The 18,882-nt window shown below is 32.4% G+C and overlaps 1 protein-coding gene across 2 annotated transcripts in view; it reads left to right on the forward strand.

The window, feature by feature from the left end:
- Positions 1-18,536, forward strand: part of LOC118201132 (nose resistant to fluoxetine protein 6-like) — a 105,546-nt gene extending 87,010 nt beyond the window's left edge. For both annotated transcript variants that reach the window (XM_035373168.2, XM_085824129.1), the window contains 4 exons: positions 587-704; positions 5,866-6,052; positions 12,711-12,853; positions 17,979-18,536. In XM_035373168.2, coding sequence (XP_035229059.2) covers positions 587-704; positions 5,866-6,052; positions 12,711-12,853; positions 17,979-18,221 — 691 coding nt within the window. In that variant the 3' untranslated portion in view covers positions 18,222-18,536. The remainder of the gene's footprint in view (positions 1-586; positions 705-5,865; positions 6,053-12,710; positions 12,854-17,978) is intronic.
- The last annotated feature ends 346 nt before the right edge of the window (positions 18,537-18,882 follow it).

Raw genomic sequence — 18,882 nt, forward strand, 5'->3', positions numbered from 1 at the left:
GCCGCAAAGACACTATACGTTTGCAAACATCCATGCCTTCTCCGGGATTCGAGCTTGGACCCTTGGAAACCGCAGTAGTCTTCCCTAACATTATACTGTTTAGGAGGCTGATCATATCCTTAATCACATTCCCTTAAAACTAAATACCAACAGTGAATGTGGTCTTTGTCTATACAGGGATATTATTATTGCAATAAGATAATTTGAAGTTATAGAAATAATTATGATATTTAGAAATGATATATATAAAAATGATTCAACTCATTAAATTTTACTTTAACATTATTAAAATCCGCCATTGTTTGAGTTTGCCATCCGCCCTATGTTTTGAGTTTTTATCAATATATGACCAAGAATAGCATTATAGCAAAAAGTATTTATTTAAATATTTATGCCATTTTAATTAAAATAGTGTAATTAAAAATGTTTTACATCTTTTATTACTTTTCTTACGAATTACGATCAAGGTAAAGAAACTGTTACTGTGAATGTGCCATTCGTCGCTGTATTTGCAAAAGTTAGGCAATGTTTTTAGTTGATTGTATGAAAATATAAATGCGTTCTTATAAGGATATTCTTCTTTCAGGGAGTTTCAAGAATTCTGGAGGGTGCACGCTCATCCAGTGATAAATGCTTCACCATATTTTCTTGGTGTTCTAGGAGGATATTTTTTAGCTACGAAAAAGGCAATTAAAATTCCAAAGGTATTTGTATATGTTTAGAATTTTAGCATTTACTGTAAGATTGCATATCTCCTTTTACTTGTTTTCTGTATGCATTCCCGCTTAAACAGAATTTGATAATCTGTAGATCTTTTGATATATAACTATCTTAACTTTAACCGAGCAAAGTTTTGATGCAATACGAAAAAACGGAGGTATTATTATCTAAAAGTTAATATTTTGGAATATGTAATTTTTCAAATTAGAAGATCTTTAAGTCTTTGTACATATATGAAGCCTGTATTATATATCTCACAAACTAGAATTGATTAACTGCCATATTACTGCCATATAACTTTGCTGTATTAATCTATAGATTATTAACAGAGGCTATGTATATCGCCTTTGATAGTGTCTATCTGAATATTAAATATTTAATACTAATTTAACTACTCGATGCTCAAGGCTTGGAAATATACAACACAAATTTAAATAAAAATGTTTTAACAACAAAACTGGGACTTTTCAGTAAAGAATTGTACCTCAATCAGTTGCAAATTTGCAATACAGTTTGTGTATTATGTTTCGCTAGTTACAACAAAACATTAATTGAGTAAAACTAAAATGAGACTTTTCTCCTTCTATCTCAAATTTTGTAAGTAATTACAATATTTTGTGAAATCTAAACAACTTAATGCAGGTTTAAAGTGAAAGACAGTAATCCAATCTGCAGTGTTTCAACTACTGCAAATTAGCGTCCAATTAAAGATGACCTAATGCTCAAGACAGGGGGAAAATATTTTCATATATGATGAAACCTAATCAAGTTTATGTTGCGTCTTATTATGTAGATCCTCAAAACTATCCCGATTAATAGATCCTACGGATATTTAACATATCATTGTCTTCATAGAAACATTGCAAACAAGCGTTTATGAGAATTATATTCATGAAAGAGCAACGGAAACTTGTATGAAAGTTAAAAAAACTTAATATGATCCAAATCATTTACTCGTCGATTTAACTGAGCTAATGCAACATATGCAGGATAAAATTTCTCTAACTGTTATTGATTCCCCTCCCTCACTGTGACTAAGAAACTTCATAGTTTATCATGAACTTAGTGCAGTTTTACATAATTCAGTTAATCACTCACTATGCGTTTTATAAAAACTTGTATAACAAACGAAAAGAACTTGTATGACTATGGCCCAATAGTTGAACATACTTTTAAAAGATTTCGAACCATTTCAATTATAATAGTTCACCCGAAAATTCTGATCCTTTCCCAAAGCAAGGAGAAAAATTCTGATTAGAATCTTGTACCTTAAATAAAGAGAATTATATTTTGTTTAAAGAACTGAAACCGAAAGTGAAAAATTTAAATTCTTCAGTGAAAAAAGTAAATCAAAATTTTACCTTTAAACATACATCATATAAACCAAGAATTTTAAACTTTAGTGAAATTATAAAACTTAGGTGAACACATTTTATTAAAACTCACAATAAGTAATAAAATCTTTGATCACTTTAATTGGACCTCAACCGAATCCAATCCAACGCTCATTGCCACATGATGTATACCGCTGATGAACAAAGACAAGTTTCGTGATGTACACTGCTCAAAAAAAAAAAAAAAAAAAAATGGGACAGTCCTATATCTCCAGATCTACTGGGCCGATTGACAAAATTCAAATTGCGTTCTTCCTGTCTCGAAAGCGCGACTTAGGATATATATTAGATTTATATATAGCACTATTCTAACATAGGTATTTTGACACAAAATCGGACTTTTTCTGAAACAACATACGAATTTTTTTACATATTTCGATTCTACGACTCAAATTACGCCTAAATATGAAATTTTGTAAAATTTGGAGCGAAATTTACGGAGAAATTCACAAATTTATGTTGGCACTTTTTTGTCAGTTTGCGCCAAGAATAGTTCACTTGGCGAACTTCTTAATATATGGCAACCTAGTTTCCTTTCCCGTGAGAGGAAAAAAAGGTCATTCCTTTTTTCCAAATAATATTCTTTATATTATATTTTTAATTATAACTTATTATTTTAAGCAATTTTTTCTTTTTCGAATTTAATTTTAATTGTTTAAGTTGCATGGTTTTTTTCGAATAACTGTTTTAAAAATTTATACTTACCTATTCGAACTGCGTAAATAAAGGTGCAGCGTTTATTTTTTTTCAAATAGTTTTCTTTATATATATATTTTGTCATACTTATTATTTTAGGTAATTTTTAAATACTTAACTTTTATTTTAATTGTTTGTGTTGCATTGTCTCTTCAGATAATTGTTTTAAAATTTTCTATTTATTCCTTAGAATTGAGAATTTTAAATATATTTAGTTATTAATATAAATTTTCCAGAATTTGATTTTATTTATTTGAATTGAGTTTCTTTAGGAGGAATACTTTGTAACCCAGACTACGATGCGTTTGAAAACTGCATATATTAAAAGAAAAAATACAGTAAAGCACAGTTAACACGCCTTTCAATGTTCCGTTCAGAAAAGATATATATAAATAAGAGAGACATTTAACTTAGGATTGCGACATTTTAACTTAGGATGACTTGCATACACTGCTTTAAACAGTTTTATCATTGTGCCCATTGCTTTACACAATTTTATCCTACATTTGGCTTCTTAAATGTTATTCATATTTTAGTCAAATATTTTATTTTTGAATTCGTAAGAATCAAATATCATAAGATTAAAAAGTTTTAAATTAAAAAAAAAAAAAAAAAATACAAATACTAAATTTTACAGTAAAATTTATTTTTTCTTATCTTTTTCTTCAGGCATTCTACTTAATTCTTGCTCTTTTTCTTAAGGCATTCCGCAAGTATATTAAAAAACATACAAATTTTCGAAATATCTTGATATTTCTGACAATCATTTTAAATAAAGTTATCGCCTTCCATTTCATAAAGGCCCACAAACGGCCGAGCGGTAAAGACGCTGAGCACTGGTAGTACGGTCTGAGGTTCGAATCCCGCGAACGGGCTGGCTGCATGGGCCTTTTCGTGGTTTTCCCCATGTGTATCGTGTATGCGAGCCAGTTTACCTTAGAAAGTCCTCCATGAAGGCATCCCTCCCTTTAGACAGATAGCCCTCGTGTGCTTTGCCATAATTAAATAATCTAATCAAATCCTTAATTAAATATAATTCATTTGTAACTTCTACTAGAGCTGACGGTAAAAATTGAAGTGCAAATAAATAATATCGTGTGCAATCTTGATTAATAAAAAATTAAAAATTTTGCATAGAAAAATATTTGCATTCAGACAGAAAGTTTTTTGAAATATTTACAATTACTTTATAAGAAGGATTTATTAATAACCGTAATACATAATTACTTATTATATTACTGATAATTAGGATTTAGTTCTTGACAATTACATTCTAAATTAGAATTTTAAGGATATAATGAAAATACGCTACGCACAAAAATACATTTTAGGATAAAAAATGAGTTGAACTTAAAAAATGAGTAAAACTTCTTAAATTCATTTAATAAACATCGTATCCTCGTTGTTAATTGAATCCAGAATGTTGTGTGTCGTTTATATAATTATTCTTACTTGTCCACAGAAGCTGCTGACTTATCCAGCCATTAAGTAGCTGCAGATAATTTCTACATAACAATTGAACTTCCACTAATTCAGTCTCTAGAGGGTTGTATGTTTATATCATAATTTGACTTATATAAATGATTATTCTAAATCTTATGCTTCTATCAGGGGCGTAGCGAGAGGGGGCAAGGGTGGACATCTGTCCCCGGGCGCAGAATCTAAGGGGCGCCAAACTGATGTTATGACATTTTAGAATTAAATGTTTTCTATCCTTGGCAAGCAGTAGGGGGCGCGAAATCTTCAGTTGTTCCTGGGCGCTGAAAACCCTAGCTACGACTCTGGTTTCTATAAAAATATACTGTGCTTTAAAAATATGGATGATCGTATCTGCCGCTCTTTCAGCCACTTCAAAACCAACAGTTTGTTCAGAAATAAATTATGCAGTTAATGTCATAAAATATTTTCATAAAATTCAAATAAACATTAAACGAAAATTCTCAGTTTTAGACAATTCGATTTAAACGAAGTAAAGTAGCAGACGATAAAACGCCGAAGGTAAAAATTTACTCTTAGAAAGATGTACTCTTATTTTTTTAAAAAAAGGAAGAAAGAGAGAAATTAAAAAACATTGTTAAAATTTGAATAACATCATCTATAAATTAAAAAAATAGCTTTTCATATAGTATTAATAAATATTTATTACGCCTTATTGAGGGAAAATAATTCTTCGTAAAATTTTACTTGAAATTTAAGGTTAAAAATAGCTGTGGCAATTCAGTCTAACAAAAATCCATAGACCACATTTGGCGTTATTATCGCTCAAAAAAAAAGATGCTAAATTTCAAAACGCGAAAATATGTAAATTCGTGTATATCTTAGAAAATTTTGAATAAAAAAGTCTAATTCTTTGCAGATATGCTTAAAAATACACCTACTTTATGATGATGGTAAAAATTTTATAGGTTATAATTCAAATTTTTTTTCGAAAAATTTATAAAAATTATTTAAAAATAGAAATTTAAAAAATAAAATACAAACAATGGGTAAATTTTATTTGGAATGAACCTAAATTTCGAAATGTGAGATAAAAGATCAAAAAAGTTTAATAAAAAAAGAGATATTAATAAATATTTGCCAAATTCAATTAACATTGAGGAGCTAAAATTTTGATAGCTAATATTTTAAAAACTAGTCGTAGGATTTTTACAAAACTTGGTATTCTGGCATAATTTGAGTCGTAGAATCGAAATATGGAAAAAAATTGGTATGTTATTTCAGAAAAAGTCCGATTTTGTTTCAAAATACCTATGTTAGAATAGTGCTATATATAAATCTAATATATATCCTAAGTCGCGCTTTCGAGACATGAAAAACGCAGTTTGAATTTTGTCAATCGGCCCAGTAGAACGGGAGACATAGCACTGTCCCTTTTTTTTTTTTTTTTTTTTTTTTTTGAGCAGTGTACACTTCAATTATGCGTTATTTTTATTATACTGTATTGCAGTTATGGTATGCGAACAGGCTTTAGTTGATAATGTCTAATAACATATATCAAAACAATTTGAAATTTTATAAATTTGTGCTCGGAACGGAATCTTTATTTAATTTGCAGATTTGGCAATGCGTTGGCTGGTCTCTGTCTACTGTGTTATGTTCCTGTGCTGTTTTCGGAACTAAGAAATGGAATGCTGGCCTAGAACCTACTGAATTCGAAAGAATTATGTTCCCCTCTTTAGCAAAGACAACATTCACTGTTGGTATAGCTTGGATAGTTCTCTGCTGCGCGACAGGACATGGAGGTAATATTATTATCTATATTATACAATAGAAGGCATTAGAAAAAAGTGAACAAAGAATAAATGAATAACTGTGTTGTGCTTTAAGATAAACCAATTATCTTATTTTTTATTTCAAAATAATAGAAAGAATGTCCAAGCTTTTACTGTAAGTATGGGTGGATAATCATGACATGAATTTGTTGAATACTACTGATGAAACCGCTTTCAGTAATATTTATCCATGGAAAGATCGCGATTGCTCATAAAAAAGCGCACTGTAAACATTGTTTTAATCTGCTATAACTGCAGTATAATTTTTAGCAATCTTTTAAGCAAAATTGACACTTTTTGTCTTTCCGAGAATCGCAGCTTATATGATCCAGGGCAGGTGGTTGGAAGCAGAGCACCACTTTAATATCTGCAAGGTAACCAATGGAGCTCGTGCAAATGTGTTGATAGATTGAACTTTTCAACCAAACTCAACTTTCATATGGAGTTTTCAATAAAACTGTAAAGCTACCTTAAATACATTTTCTGTTAACACTGTTTAAAATAAGCTCCATCTTTTCGATAACTATATTTTGTATAGCTCTAAACTTTGATAACCTAATATTTTAAAGCTTCATTGATACCTCATTGCATTACATAGGACGACTTTAATTTTATTTTTATGCATTTCTATGAACTATAGTATTTGTGTGGAATATTGTTAGATATTGCTACGATATTGTTAGAAGACACAACACACCACTGCATATAAGGCACATTATTTCGTTTGAATACTATTTTCAATTTAACATAATTGAAGGAGCAAACTTATGTATGACCTGTTTTATACATGTTCCTATGACAGGCACAATATTCAGGATTACAGACTTTCATTTTTAATTATGCATAAATATGTGATAACCAACCGTCATTAAGAGGAACACGTATTACTGCATATGTATTCCACACCCTTTTTTTTAAGTTTTCAAGGAGTACTGTTCAAGCGTTTGCATGTCTTAGCGCAAATTCCTAGGTGTGATATACTATGTATAATATAGCTGATAATATCATGAACAGATTAATCATCCTACTTTTTAAGTAAAAATAATTGTCTTAATCTCTTTTTTATTATTACATGATTTTATCAGAAACGGCATTTTGTTTCATTTTATAAATATAAAATGAAACAAAATATATATATTTTCAAATACATTTAATTTTGTATCAGTAATGACTCATAACACAAGTTTATGTTAATAACAGAATCTTTTTTCTGCACAGATTGGTAAGAAAGGAAAATTACAAATTGGCCAATACAAAATTCTACATATATTCTTACACATTTTAAAAACATCCCAACAAATTAGTTTATTACATTTATATTAATTAAATGTTTAATTTTTTAACTCTTAATTTATTTTAAATCTACCGAACTGTTTTATTATCAGAATCTGATAAATCACTGAACAAATTTTTCTTTGTTCGGATATTTTTAGTCAACGTTACTGAAGATTAAAAAGCTCTTTAAATTAAATAAAGATATGCCAATTTTTATTATATATCAAAAAAGTTATGACATGCATAAGTAGTATTCATCAATTACCAAAAGAAATGCGTTCAATTAAAACTACGTTTATAAAGAAATTGTTAGTGAGCCATTCTAGTAAATGTGTTGTTCTAAATTTTGAAAATAAGTAATAGGAAGAACACTTTAAATAAGTCTCATATTTTGGCAGAACGTGAGTTTCCTTCTGCCTCCAAATATAAAAGTTTTCTTTCTAAAGATCTTTCTATAAACTGTGGGTAATTAATTCCAGGCTTTCTATACGCACAGGTAACATAAGCAGCCATTTGAGACGCTAATTTTTAGTGGATTCCAAGGCTACGTTATTCTCAGAGGCGTCAACTGGACATAAGTATATTTGGATTCGAAATAATGATATGCTAAATTTAGGCCTTACGAACAGATCTGCTGTTTTGGTGTGCTGGACCTCTTTTCTAAGATTAAACAAATGAATCAATAAATACTATGTTTAGCTTATATATTCCGCTGACTGCAGCGACTTCACCAAATATATTTGGCCTGTACAAGACATTAAGGTTCACAACATTTAACATATTTTTATAGTAAAAAATTTTAAAATCTTACAATGCAAGAAAAGTATTGATTTCACTTCTCCAAGACCAATTATATGCGCCCTCATCAATACGGATTACTCAGTCAACGCTTCCCAGTTAATGCCGTCGATTCACTATTTAAACAGGCAAACAGTAATAAAACGAATCAACTACATTTAATACTCATGCTCCTACACCTCGTCAACTTCTTTGGCCGTGAATATTCCAGCCACTCAGAGACATCAACTGCCCTAAAAGCATCTTTGTGCTTACGAAAGAATTACTCTACAACCGTAGGAATATCGTTCTGAATAATAAAGATGAACATGTCCAGAGGTTGTCCACGGGGATCCAGCCTGAGTACAGATCTGTAGAAAATTACATTGAACAGAATCATCAATTTCCTATGGCCTCCTCGTTTCAAACATTTTAGTTATGTAGATGATGTAGATTTTTCGATAAGCTCTAAAGAACAATATTAATCAAAAGCTTAATATCATCAAAACCCAGTGTCAACCAAAGAAGCTAAAATTTTTACCCCTGAAATTTCAAGCACTAATCCTTTTTAAATGATGTAAAAAATTGTAAAAAATATAACTGAAAATTGACAACCGTAAAATTAAAAATGTTAAAATAATCAAATATCTTAAAATTACAGCTGATCAGAAATTCTCTTAGATTTCACACCTCAAATCTGAATCTCTAAGCAAATGGAATAGCTACAGCTTTACGTCCTATGCAAGATTCCGAATGGGCCTTAAATCCCGGTATAACGAAGAGGTTAAGTAAAACGGTTACCTTATAAGGTATGTCTCCCATCTTTCTAGCGTGCCTTCATAGTGGTTCTGCACGCTGGGCCGGTATTCCAGAGGTCCGTAGTTCGATTCCCGGACTCTACAGTGGAGCCCTCATATTTCTTCAGTAGAAATATTTCTTCTGCTAACATTTGCATATTTGGGGAACGGGGAGATCTAGACCCTGTCTTCTAATGCTTGGAAACTTGGAAAGTATTTTTTTAACATAAAAGTTACTGAAGTTCTGCAATATAACGAAATCGAGTATTTTATTTGCACGGCTCTTGAAAATCATATGTGTCAATAAGAGTTAAATTAACTTTGCCCCACGTTCTATTATGTTATCTGACAGAAAGGCATCAGATCAACAAACAACCGTCTCCAAAATATAGCATCAACTAGCAAATTAAAATAAATTTATTCCATCTATTAATAGTTTTTATTAAGAACTTTGCTTTTGGAAGAGTGAGGAATAGCAGCTTCCAAAATCTTGAAAAAAATTCAAGCACTAAGTTTTAGGAGACATCTAGGAAGGCTCTTTATGCATTATAAAACATCAATCAGTCTTCATATATTCTAAGAAAAAATATTCTGAAAATGAAAATTAAAAAAAAATTAACGAAAAATGGCTGCAATACTTTCTCAATTAGTTTGATTAAATTATTTTCTTTTTGAGCAAATGGCCCTTGTTTGCTCATGTTTTTGGTTAATCAAAAAGAAACTCAACAGAAATTCATCCGGGCGTTTATTTATTTATTTATTTATTTATTTATTTATTTTTTTTTTTTCATGAGCTGGACTAGTTCCGCCTCCTCGCTCTGGTCTACTATTGTTTTTAAAATTTGAAAATTCAAACTTCTCACATAAACCTTATCATACCTGACTAAAATTATCCTCTGGCTATATAAAATAATTACGTGTGTAAACGTGTTATAGTCCCAAAGATTCTTTAGAAAATTTATGTACACAGAAATTTTACTTTTCGAATTTGTAACCAAATCTGAACAGCTCGAACTCACTTGTGACTTAGCGGTAAGGAGGGGCAAACACTGGAAATTCGACTTATGTTCAAACTCTGACGCATAGACTCTGACCCATGTAATATGGGAGTTTCTGTGATTTTTCCCATGTACAACGGGAATGAAATTCAGGTTACCTTAAAAAAACTTTCTGAAGGTGTCTCTTTCCATACATGCCATTTCCTTATGTTTTCCGCTGTATTCAAATTAACCTAACAGACTAGTTTACTTGTACATGGTTTCCATTCTCCTTTCTATATGTGCAAACACATAGCAGTAAAGATTTCGGGAAAATTTTCGATTTAGTGGAGCAAAGAACATGGTTAGGTCAGAATATTTGAATATGACTAAACACACGACGCTGTTTGCCTAAGGAAAGTGTTTTCCTTAATAGAGGAGTAACTGCGGGACTCCGGCTCCTCTTCTACCATGCAGCGAGCGAGTTCTTCTGACTTTGAAACCGGATCGAACTGCAATTATTCAGTGGTCTTAGTCGCTCAGCCACTGAAGAGGCTAATAAAGAACATGGAAATAAGCTTGGATATCTTCAACAACCTGTCAAACTGTCAATTCCTAATAATACAGCCTAGCTGCTATATGCTAAAGAGAAGGGGTTGGCAATCATTTTACTCCTCGAATGTAATGATCTAAAATAGTCATTACTATTCAAAATAAATGTCTAACGATATATTTACTGATTAAGCAAATACACTCATGTTTGTGAAAATTGCAACACCAAGAAGGAATCGTCATAATTGAATGCAATTTAATACACAGTTGAGTGGTAGTGGTACAAATAAATGATTAAATGTTCAAAGCAAACAAACAATAACAAGAGATCAGAATCAGTATTTTGTGTGGCCACCACGCGCCGCAATAAGTGCTGCTACACGACGTGGCATGGAGTCAAACAAAGTTTGAATGTCTGACTGAGGAAGAGCATTCCATATCGTTTGTACGCGTACCCAAAGTTCGTCTGCAGACGCAACAGGACGAGGATCACGAGCAAGACGCCGACCAATGACATCCCACACATGTTCAATTGGCGACATATCCGGGGAACACGCAGGCCAAGGAAGAAGCTGTACCTGCTGCGCTGCAAAGAAGGATTTAACAATCCGAGCAGTATGAGGGCGGGCATTGTCCTGTTGAAATACAGCGCCTGGCAAGCTTTGAAGGAAGGGAACAGCTTCGGGCTGTAGAACTTCACGGATATACCGGTTGCTGTTCAGATTGCCCACAATTCGTAGCAATTGAGATCGTCTATGATATGCTATGGCGCCCCAGACCATAACTCCGGGTGTTCGTCCACTGTGGCGTTCGATAATGCACTCCGGAAGGTGGCGTTCACCGGCATAGCGTCTGACACGAATGCGGCCATCATGGTACCACAAATTAAAGCGGGATTCGTCAGAAAACACGACATGCTGCCAATCAGCACGCCAGTCTCTATGCTGATTGGCCCATTGTAGCCGCAGGCGGCGATGGTCGTGCGTTAGGGGGATCCTGTATAAAGGAGTCCGTGCGCGCAGTCCACACTGCAGCAGACGTCTACGAATTGATGAAGCACATAATGAAACACCTGTAGCTATTGACCACAGTGCTGCCAATTGTCTAGAGGAAGCTGTACGGTCCGTCCGCGCCATGCGGACCAAGTGTCTATCATCGCGAGCTGACGTCACATTTCGGGGTCCACTCCCGGATTTCCGAGTTGTCCGACACTCGTCCGTCCACTGCTTCCAAACGCGCATCACTGTGCTGCTGTTACGCTGCACACGAGAGGCTACTGCACGATACGACAATCCAGCTTCACGAAGGCCGATGATTCTCCCTCGTTCAAACTCTGTAAGTTGTTCAAATCTCGCTCTCTTTCGTCGACAAGGCATAAGTACAGATTGAGTTAACGTTTACCACTAGCAGATAACCACCGATAACCATACACGCCTCGCTACAGCCGTCTATTTATTCGGATCCATCCGCCGTTCAGAGGGCGCTGCTCAGCATACGCATGCGCTACGGATTTGCAATTCTAATCATTTGCATATCATGCGCTACTTTGCATTTCCTGAAAATTTCAGCTCACTCGCGTAAGTCCTTCATGGTGTTGCAATTTTCACAAACGTGAGTGTATTAATTTTGTTCAATCAGTAAATATATTGTTATAATCAGTAAATATATTGGAAAAATATCTTATATAATATTTTTAAGGTATTTCTCCCGCCTTCTTAGCATCCCTTCGTAGTATAATGGCAAGCACACTCGGCGCGTATTCGAGAGGTCCAAGGTTCGAGTCCCGGCGAGGGCACTGCTCATTTTTCATGTCTCCTGCTTTGAAATAACCTAATGAATCTACACTGGCATCCTAACTAAAAAAGGTGGTGGATGATTGAACCAGGATTTGGCGATTCCACCAGGTTTATGGCGATTGAATCCCGTAACCTACAATCGCCCTTTAAAAGGGGGAGGATATAAAGTATTTATCCCGCCCTCTTAGCATGCCTTCGTGGTGTAATGATCAGCATAAACGGCGAGTATTCGAGAGGTCTGAAGTTCGAGTCCCAGCAAAGGCAATGCTCACTTTTCATGTCTCCTGTTTCGAAATAACCTAATAACTCCACAATATAGTATATGTATACGTAAAACTCTATAAGCTAATTTTAAAGTTTATTTGTCCATCTCAGGTTGTGATAAATTTGGAAGACTATACTGAGTGAATAATAATTCTGTAAAATAATTTTTTTCTTCTTTTTTTTCCTTTAGGTGTTGTGAATTATATCCTGTCATGGCCTATATGGATACCTCTAGCTCGGCTGTCATTTCTCATTTATCTCACTTCTCTTATTATACAGTTTATGTTCTTAGGGTCTTTTAGAAATGTATCGGATATTTCTAACATAATCATAGTAAGTAATGTCAGCATTTCAAAATACAGAAAATAAGATAACGGAATTTTTTTTTTTACTTTCGCTTTTGCTTGTTTATTTTCTCATTGTGGAATGAAATTTGACTTATATATAACATTTAACGCACTGTAATTTAATACAAAACTCCAAACAAATTTCTATAAAGTATTTATTGTTCCCTCTTATGGATTTACACTTATAAAAGTTATTGACACTTCAGAGAAATATTTGCTGCAAGCCTTGTTCACAAGCGATTCAATGAAATAGATGTACAATTAAAAATAAAAGATTTTGCCTGTTTGTGTATCGTATAGCGCAGAGGAATGAGGCATCTGATAGCGCAGATGAAAGAGGCCTCTGACGTTTCATGTTACTCGAACAATGAAGATGTACAGCTCGAAGTGGTTGATTCTAAATTAAACTTCGGTTTGTTTAAATTTAATGGTAATCGAATTTTGTGAATTTACATATCTCCGCTCGACGAACAAATTAATAATTTCACAAGTTTGCCATTTGACCGATAGGACAGGAAATTCAATCTTTTAAATGGCGTTTATTCCGAATATATAAAGTGATTTACTGATTTTTGATGATTGTTTTATAATTCTATCAATTTTTCAACCATTGCACATATGCTATTTTCAAATTTTACATCAAAAATTGTGTTTTCTAAAGAACATTTATATTTTGTCGGACACGGTATATTTAAATTTATATCGATTCTTTACACAGTTTAGAGCAAGAAGGATATATAAAGTGTTATTCAGCCGATTGTCATACTTGCTTTCCTTATACATTATGCAACTTCTGTGCAAGAATTTCAGCTGGCAGTACTTCATTTTATGTCTCGTCACCTCATACTAGAAAGAAGAAATAGAAAGGCTTGTGATCTTAAGTCATGTGACTAAACCTGAAACCTCTAGGCGTCCTCTGATATATATATTGAGATGCTAAGTGGATAAAGAAGGAACTACAGAAATATTAATTTAGAAAATATAAATATAGAGTGATTACATTAAAATTAGATTTCTCTTCGATAATTTTGATTTAAATTGTCAGCTATATCATGGTTAGCTGTCTCATTTTTTTATCAGGACCTGTGTATTTAATTCGTCTTTAATTTTCTAAAATATATGTTCGCAATAAGTGCACTGTTCTCTAACTACGCTCTAGTATAAAGAAGAAGGGAAAATAGAAAGCGAACCAAGAAAGAATGATTCGAACGGAATTATGCCAACTGTTAACCGGCTTTACATTGACTTATGGAGTTGGTGGTTGATCTAATGTGAATTTTCTTGAGAAATTCGCTGTAATTGTGTAGTTAGATAAACATCCTAAAAGCACCGGATACATCACTGGACACAAATGTGCCGTTCACAAGTGATCTGGCAACTTAGCAACTCAGGGAGATGTTTGACAAGCATGAAAGCAATCAACAAAAATGATTGCTTTGTTCGGCCGGATAATGCTGTCTGGAGTACTATGAAAGGAAGGGCAACACAATGGGCCGCAGAATATCCTTGCCGTAACGTTGTGCTGTATAAGTGTCATTTAAAACAATCAAGGGATTTGACTATAAAATGAAGTGACAAACCGAACCATAACTTTTCTTCTCTCACTGTGTGACGGACTACAGTCAGAAAGCAGCCTACCGCTATCCTGAACGTCTCCGAACACGTTTTCGCAGGCCATCTGGCTCATATCCAATCAGGATTCATCGCTGAACATAATTCTACCATAATCAATGAGATTCCAGATCGAGCGATCCGGTATCCCAGAAAATGCAGTTGGCAGGAGATGGTTAGTTGGCACACTTCACGACAGTAGTTATCTAAGCCTCTTTTGAACATTGCTTGGAGGCATTGATATCCCGGTTACAGGTTGAATCATTGAAAATGACTAATCAGGCACTATAAAATCTACTTTGACGATCGCCCTATCCTCATATTCTGCCATCTTTCTAGATAGAACGCAGCCTTCTCGACACTATGTTCTGTAATGTTTCAACCATTTATCAGAACATCATCAAATGGCGATATCACACCGACCCAAATGTCTGGAAATACTTCTGTTTGATCTCGCCTATTGCACGTCCTTTTTCAGCTAGGGACATATGCTCATACTATGCTCGAATCTGTTTGCAAAGCTTCGGTATAGTCAAAGTCGGTAGACTAAAGGAATTTCGAATGGAAGTTATGCCCTAAATTTGGATGTTTTTCTCCTATATACACTATCTGTGTTCTCAGTTGCTATGCTGTGTAACATTAGTTATTCATATGATTGTCAAGAATTAATAATTTTCATTTAGATTGAAATTTATTTACTAGTGAAATTTTCATACAATCAGATTCTATATTTTTGCTGTATCCCTTTTTCCCTACGCTATGTAATATTAGTTATTAATATGGTTATCAATATTTATTAATTTGCATTTAGATAGAAATTTATTTACAAACGAAATTTTCGTACAAAAGACATAAAATATTGGTGTATTGGTGTATCCCTTTTTTGTCTTGCATTTCTTAGATTTTAATACACGATTTTATAATTCGTTTAAAGCTGTATAACAGTATTTTACCTTTTCAGAACATATTTTATATTTAGAATTGCTTCGTTTTTATAAATTGTGAATTTCCGAGTTAGTTTCGAGCTGTCAATTTTCGAGTACGAATGGCAGAAATTTACCAGGATATATACAAGATATACTCTTGAACTTTAAAATTGTATATATAAAATTTTTAAGTTCAAGAGTTGTTCCTTTCTGAAAATTTAAGGCCGTATACACGGAGAAGAGACAAACAAATAAATTTTTATACGATTGAAATGAAATGTCTGTTTGATTATAAGATTAAATAACGAGTACTGCCATGCAGATCGTCATGAAACGTTTTTATCAAAACTAATTTCTTCAAAAAGGAGGTCTAATTCTCTTATCACAATTTTTAGAACTCGGGTTCTAAAAATTAATGACAGATTTCAGTATTTGAGCATAGCTAACTCGTAAGATTCTTTGCATAAAATAAAAGTGAAAAATCTTGTTATGCCAACTGATCCTTTTTGTGACTATTAGATTACGCTTTTATTGTCATAAATCTTTTAACTTTTTTCTGAAAGTGGGCGATAAGTTTCATTTACTGCTACTGTGTAATCTGTAGAAAGCTAAAACTGTATATATCTCAGCAAATTTTTCTCGCACGGAAGTCAAACACAGGGTTTTCCATTTTTCAGAACGATTAGCTTGCGTAGCTAGTCGCAAGGGATCACATACCCAAAGATCATTTTAATATGGGGAATCTATCTGAAATGGGAATCACATAATCCTAGAATTAAGAAAATTATTTTGAACAGTGTGTTATTGAAATGATTTGTATATATAAACAGAATTAAATATATATATATGTATGTGATTTACATGTACATATTTGTTTCGTTATTGTGAGTTTTGATCAATATGACTGCGTTTACACATATATTTTGCTTATCGAGAACAATTAATTTTATTAAGCAGATTTAAAAAGTTATTATTCCTATTTTGTTTCATTAAAAGAAAAAAAAAACATTAAACGTAAGTTAAAAAAGTATTGTTATTTATAAATCATATTTTAAAATTTGTTATTTTGAAGGAGTCCAGTGATTGATTTCATTTGAGTCAAGAAAATCTGTAGAGTTTTATCCCGTTTCCCTTTGTTAAATTTAAATATTATCATGATGTATTTTCTGTACACATGGTTACGGGTCGCACAACCTGGACTTAGGTTTTGTGAGCTACCGATTCGCACAGTGTGAACTTCTGCTATATGAAGTTTCACTTCAGTGGCTATACGATGATAGAAATAACGAGCCCTGGAAAGCCCATTATTGAATCATATTTCATATAATGTCACTTGATGAAATCCTCTGTGCTGTCGCTACGGTGGCATCGAAGTGTCTCAGAGAAATGATCAAGATACAGGAATTTGCAACAAATATCCTAAAAACCCTGTCATAGAATATATCAAACAATAAAGGCATGTAGTATTTTTCACAACAACTGTTCTCAGTTTAGCTTCTGTGTTGTTTGTCTTTGTTGTTTAAAACATTTCAGTTTTTAATCATTTACATATTGTTATATAGAATTTTTTGGGCAGCAGCTTTGCTTGTTTCATTTGCCCTTTGGGAGAGACTACATTTCATTCAATGATATACATAAATAAAAGCGATTTGGAAACCAACCTATAGCTGAAACATTGTAATATTTTACCGGGATACTTAAGAATTTTTAATTTATCCATTTTCTATGCATAATATTCTGTTATAAATATTTATATTACGTATAGATTTTTCTAACATATGTCTAAATATATATGTAAATAACATATGTCTTGTAAAACTTATATAACTTTATTAATAGAATTGGATTATCAACTGATTGATAATTTCTCACGTCTAAACTCAACTGTTTATGGAAAACTAGCTTTAGTTTAAGGGGTATCATTAACCCCTATACTGACAATGTTAAACTAGCTATTTTCGATGTAGCTTTTCTTAAAATCTGCTGTAGATACAAGCTTGAAATTTTTTCTGTAATTAAAGTATGCCTATCTGATTATACTGAAATGAGCTTTTGAAACATTTTGAATTTTAGAGTAAATTACAGGATATTTTGTTAGGCATAGTAAATTTTAGCACTTTTCTCACACAAAAAAATTTTAAAAATGTTTTTTTCTAAGTTTATTACAAAACGCTCATTTCAGTAAATATTAGGAAACGTAATAAATAAGCCATAAAAAGTTTAGATACCTGTGAGCAGTAGTTCCTGAGAAAAGGTACATCGAGTATAAAAAAATCACGTTTGGAGAAAACGCGTTTTTATGTAAAAATCCTCATTGATCAAAGCAGTAGATGACAAATTAAAACTAGATTTTTTTACAGTTCTAATTTTCATAGAGATTAAAGAATGGTATTTTTAGAAAGATAAAAGTGTAGAGAATTTGAAATGTAAAAATCCGAAATCACAATTTTTTTGAAGATTTGGGGGTTCCAACTTCCCTTAAAACATTTTCAAAATGATTAACTAAATGTGCATTTATTTAGTTCAAAATGGTTTACTGATGCACTAAAAAATAACATTCTTTTAACTTTACAGGTATGGCGTTTCATAGGTGATCTTTTCGCATCTGCCGTCATGGCATTTATTGTGACCATGCTTGTTGAGGTGCCATTTCTGAATCTGCAAAAACTGGTCTTCTCTAAAGTAAGAAAAAATATTCAGAATTCTGCGACAGCAAATGGCAACTGTAAAGACAATGAGCATGAAATGAAAGTTCCAGATCAAGCTAAGAATGGTACCCTTGATATAGAAAATACCGCACTATCTGTTAAAGTTTGAATGGAATGCGAAAGTACTTAAAGATATCTTAATACATGTAGTATTTTAATAGATAAGATTAAATTATGGAACAATATTTTTTAAGATCTGTCCAAAGAGTTTCTTTTAAATACAAATAAGTGAGAGAATGGGAATTCAAGCAGAGAAGCAAAAGCACTGAAAGAGATGGATTTTTCAGATTTGTTTTTCTACTTTTATGTTGTACGAATGTATTACTTTGCTTTACTGTTTCTTTGTAAAATATATTCCTGTGTTTAATTTGTTTTAGGATTGAACTTTCTGGAACTTTAAATTTCTATAAATGGCTTGTTATTCCGTTTTGTAATTATTACTTGAGCAAAAGTGTTCATTGTAGAAGGCCAAAGAAACTGATAACATTTAATGACAGCTTTATACATCGTCTTTAACAGCATACATTTTTCTTTAACAAGATTCTGGTATTTAATGTAAAGCAATTTTTTAATTCCAGTTGATCGTCACTGGTATGTGAATTAAAGACACACTTTTGTGAATCAATAACAACGAAAACATAATTTTGTCATCAAAATCTAATATTATAATTAGTAAATTATTTTAAATGTATATACCAAATTTTAAAATGTTTTGCAAAACAAAACATTTGGGAATATTTTCTTGACCTGAGTCTAGGAAAGAAAAAGTT

The sequence above is a fragment of the Stegodyphus dumicola genome, chromosome 9 (genome assembly GCF_044657685.1).
Source record: "Stegodyphus dumicola isolate Sdum_Otavi_A_Nest chromosome 9, ASM4465768v1".
Lineage (NCBI taxonomy): Eukaryota > Metazoa > Arthropoda > Arachnida > Araneae > Eresidae > Stegodyphus > Stegodyphus dumicola.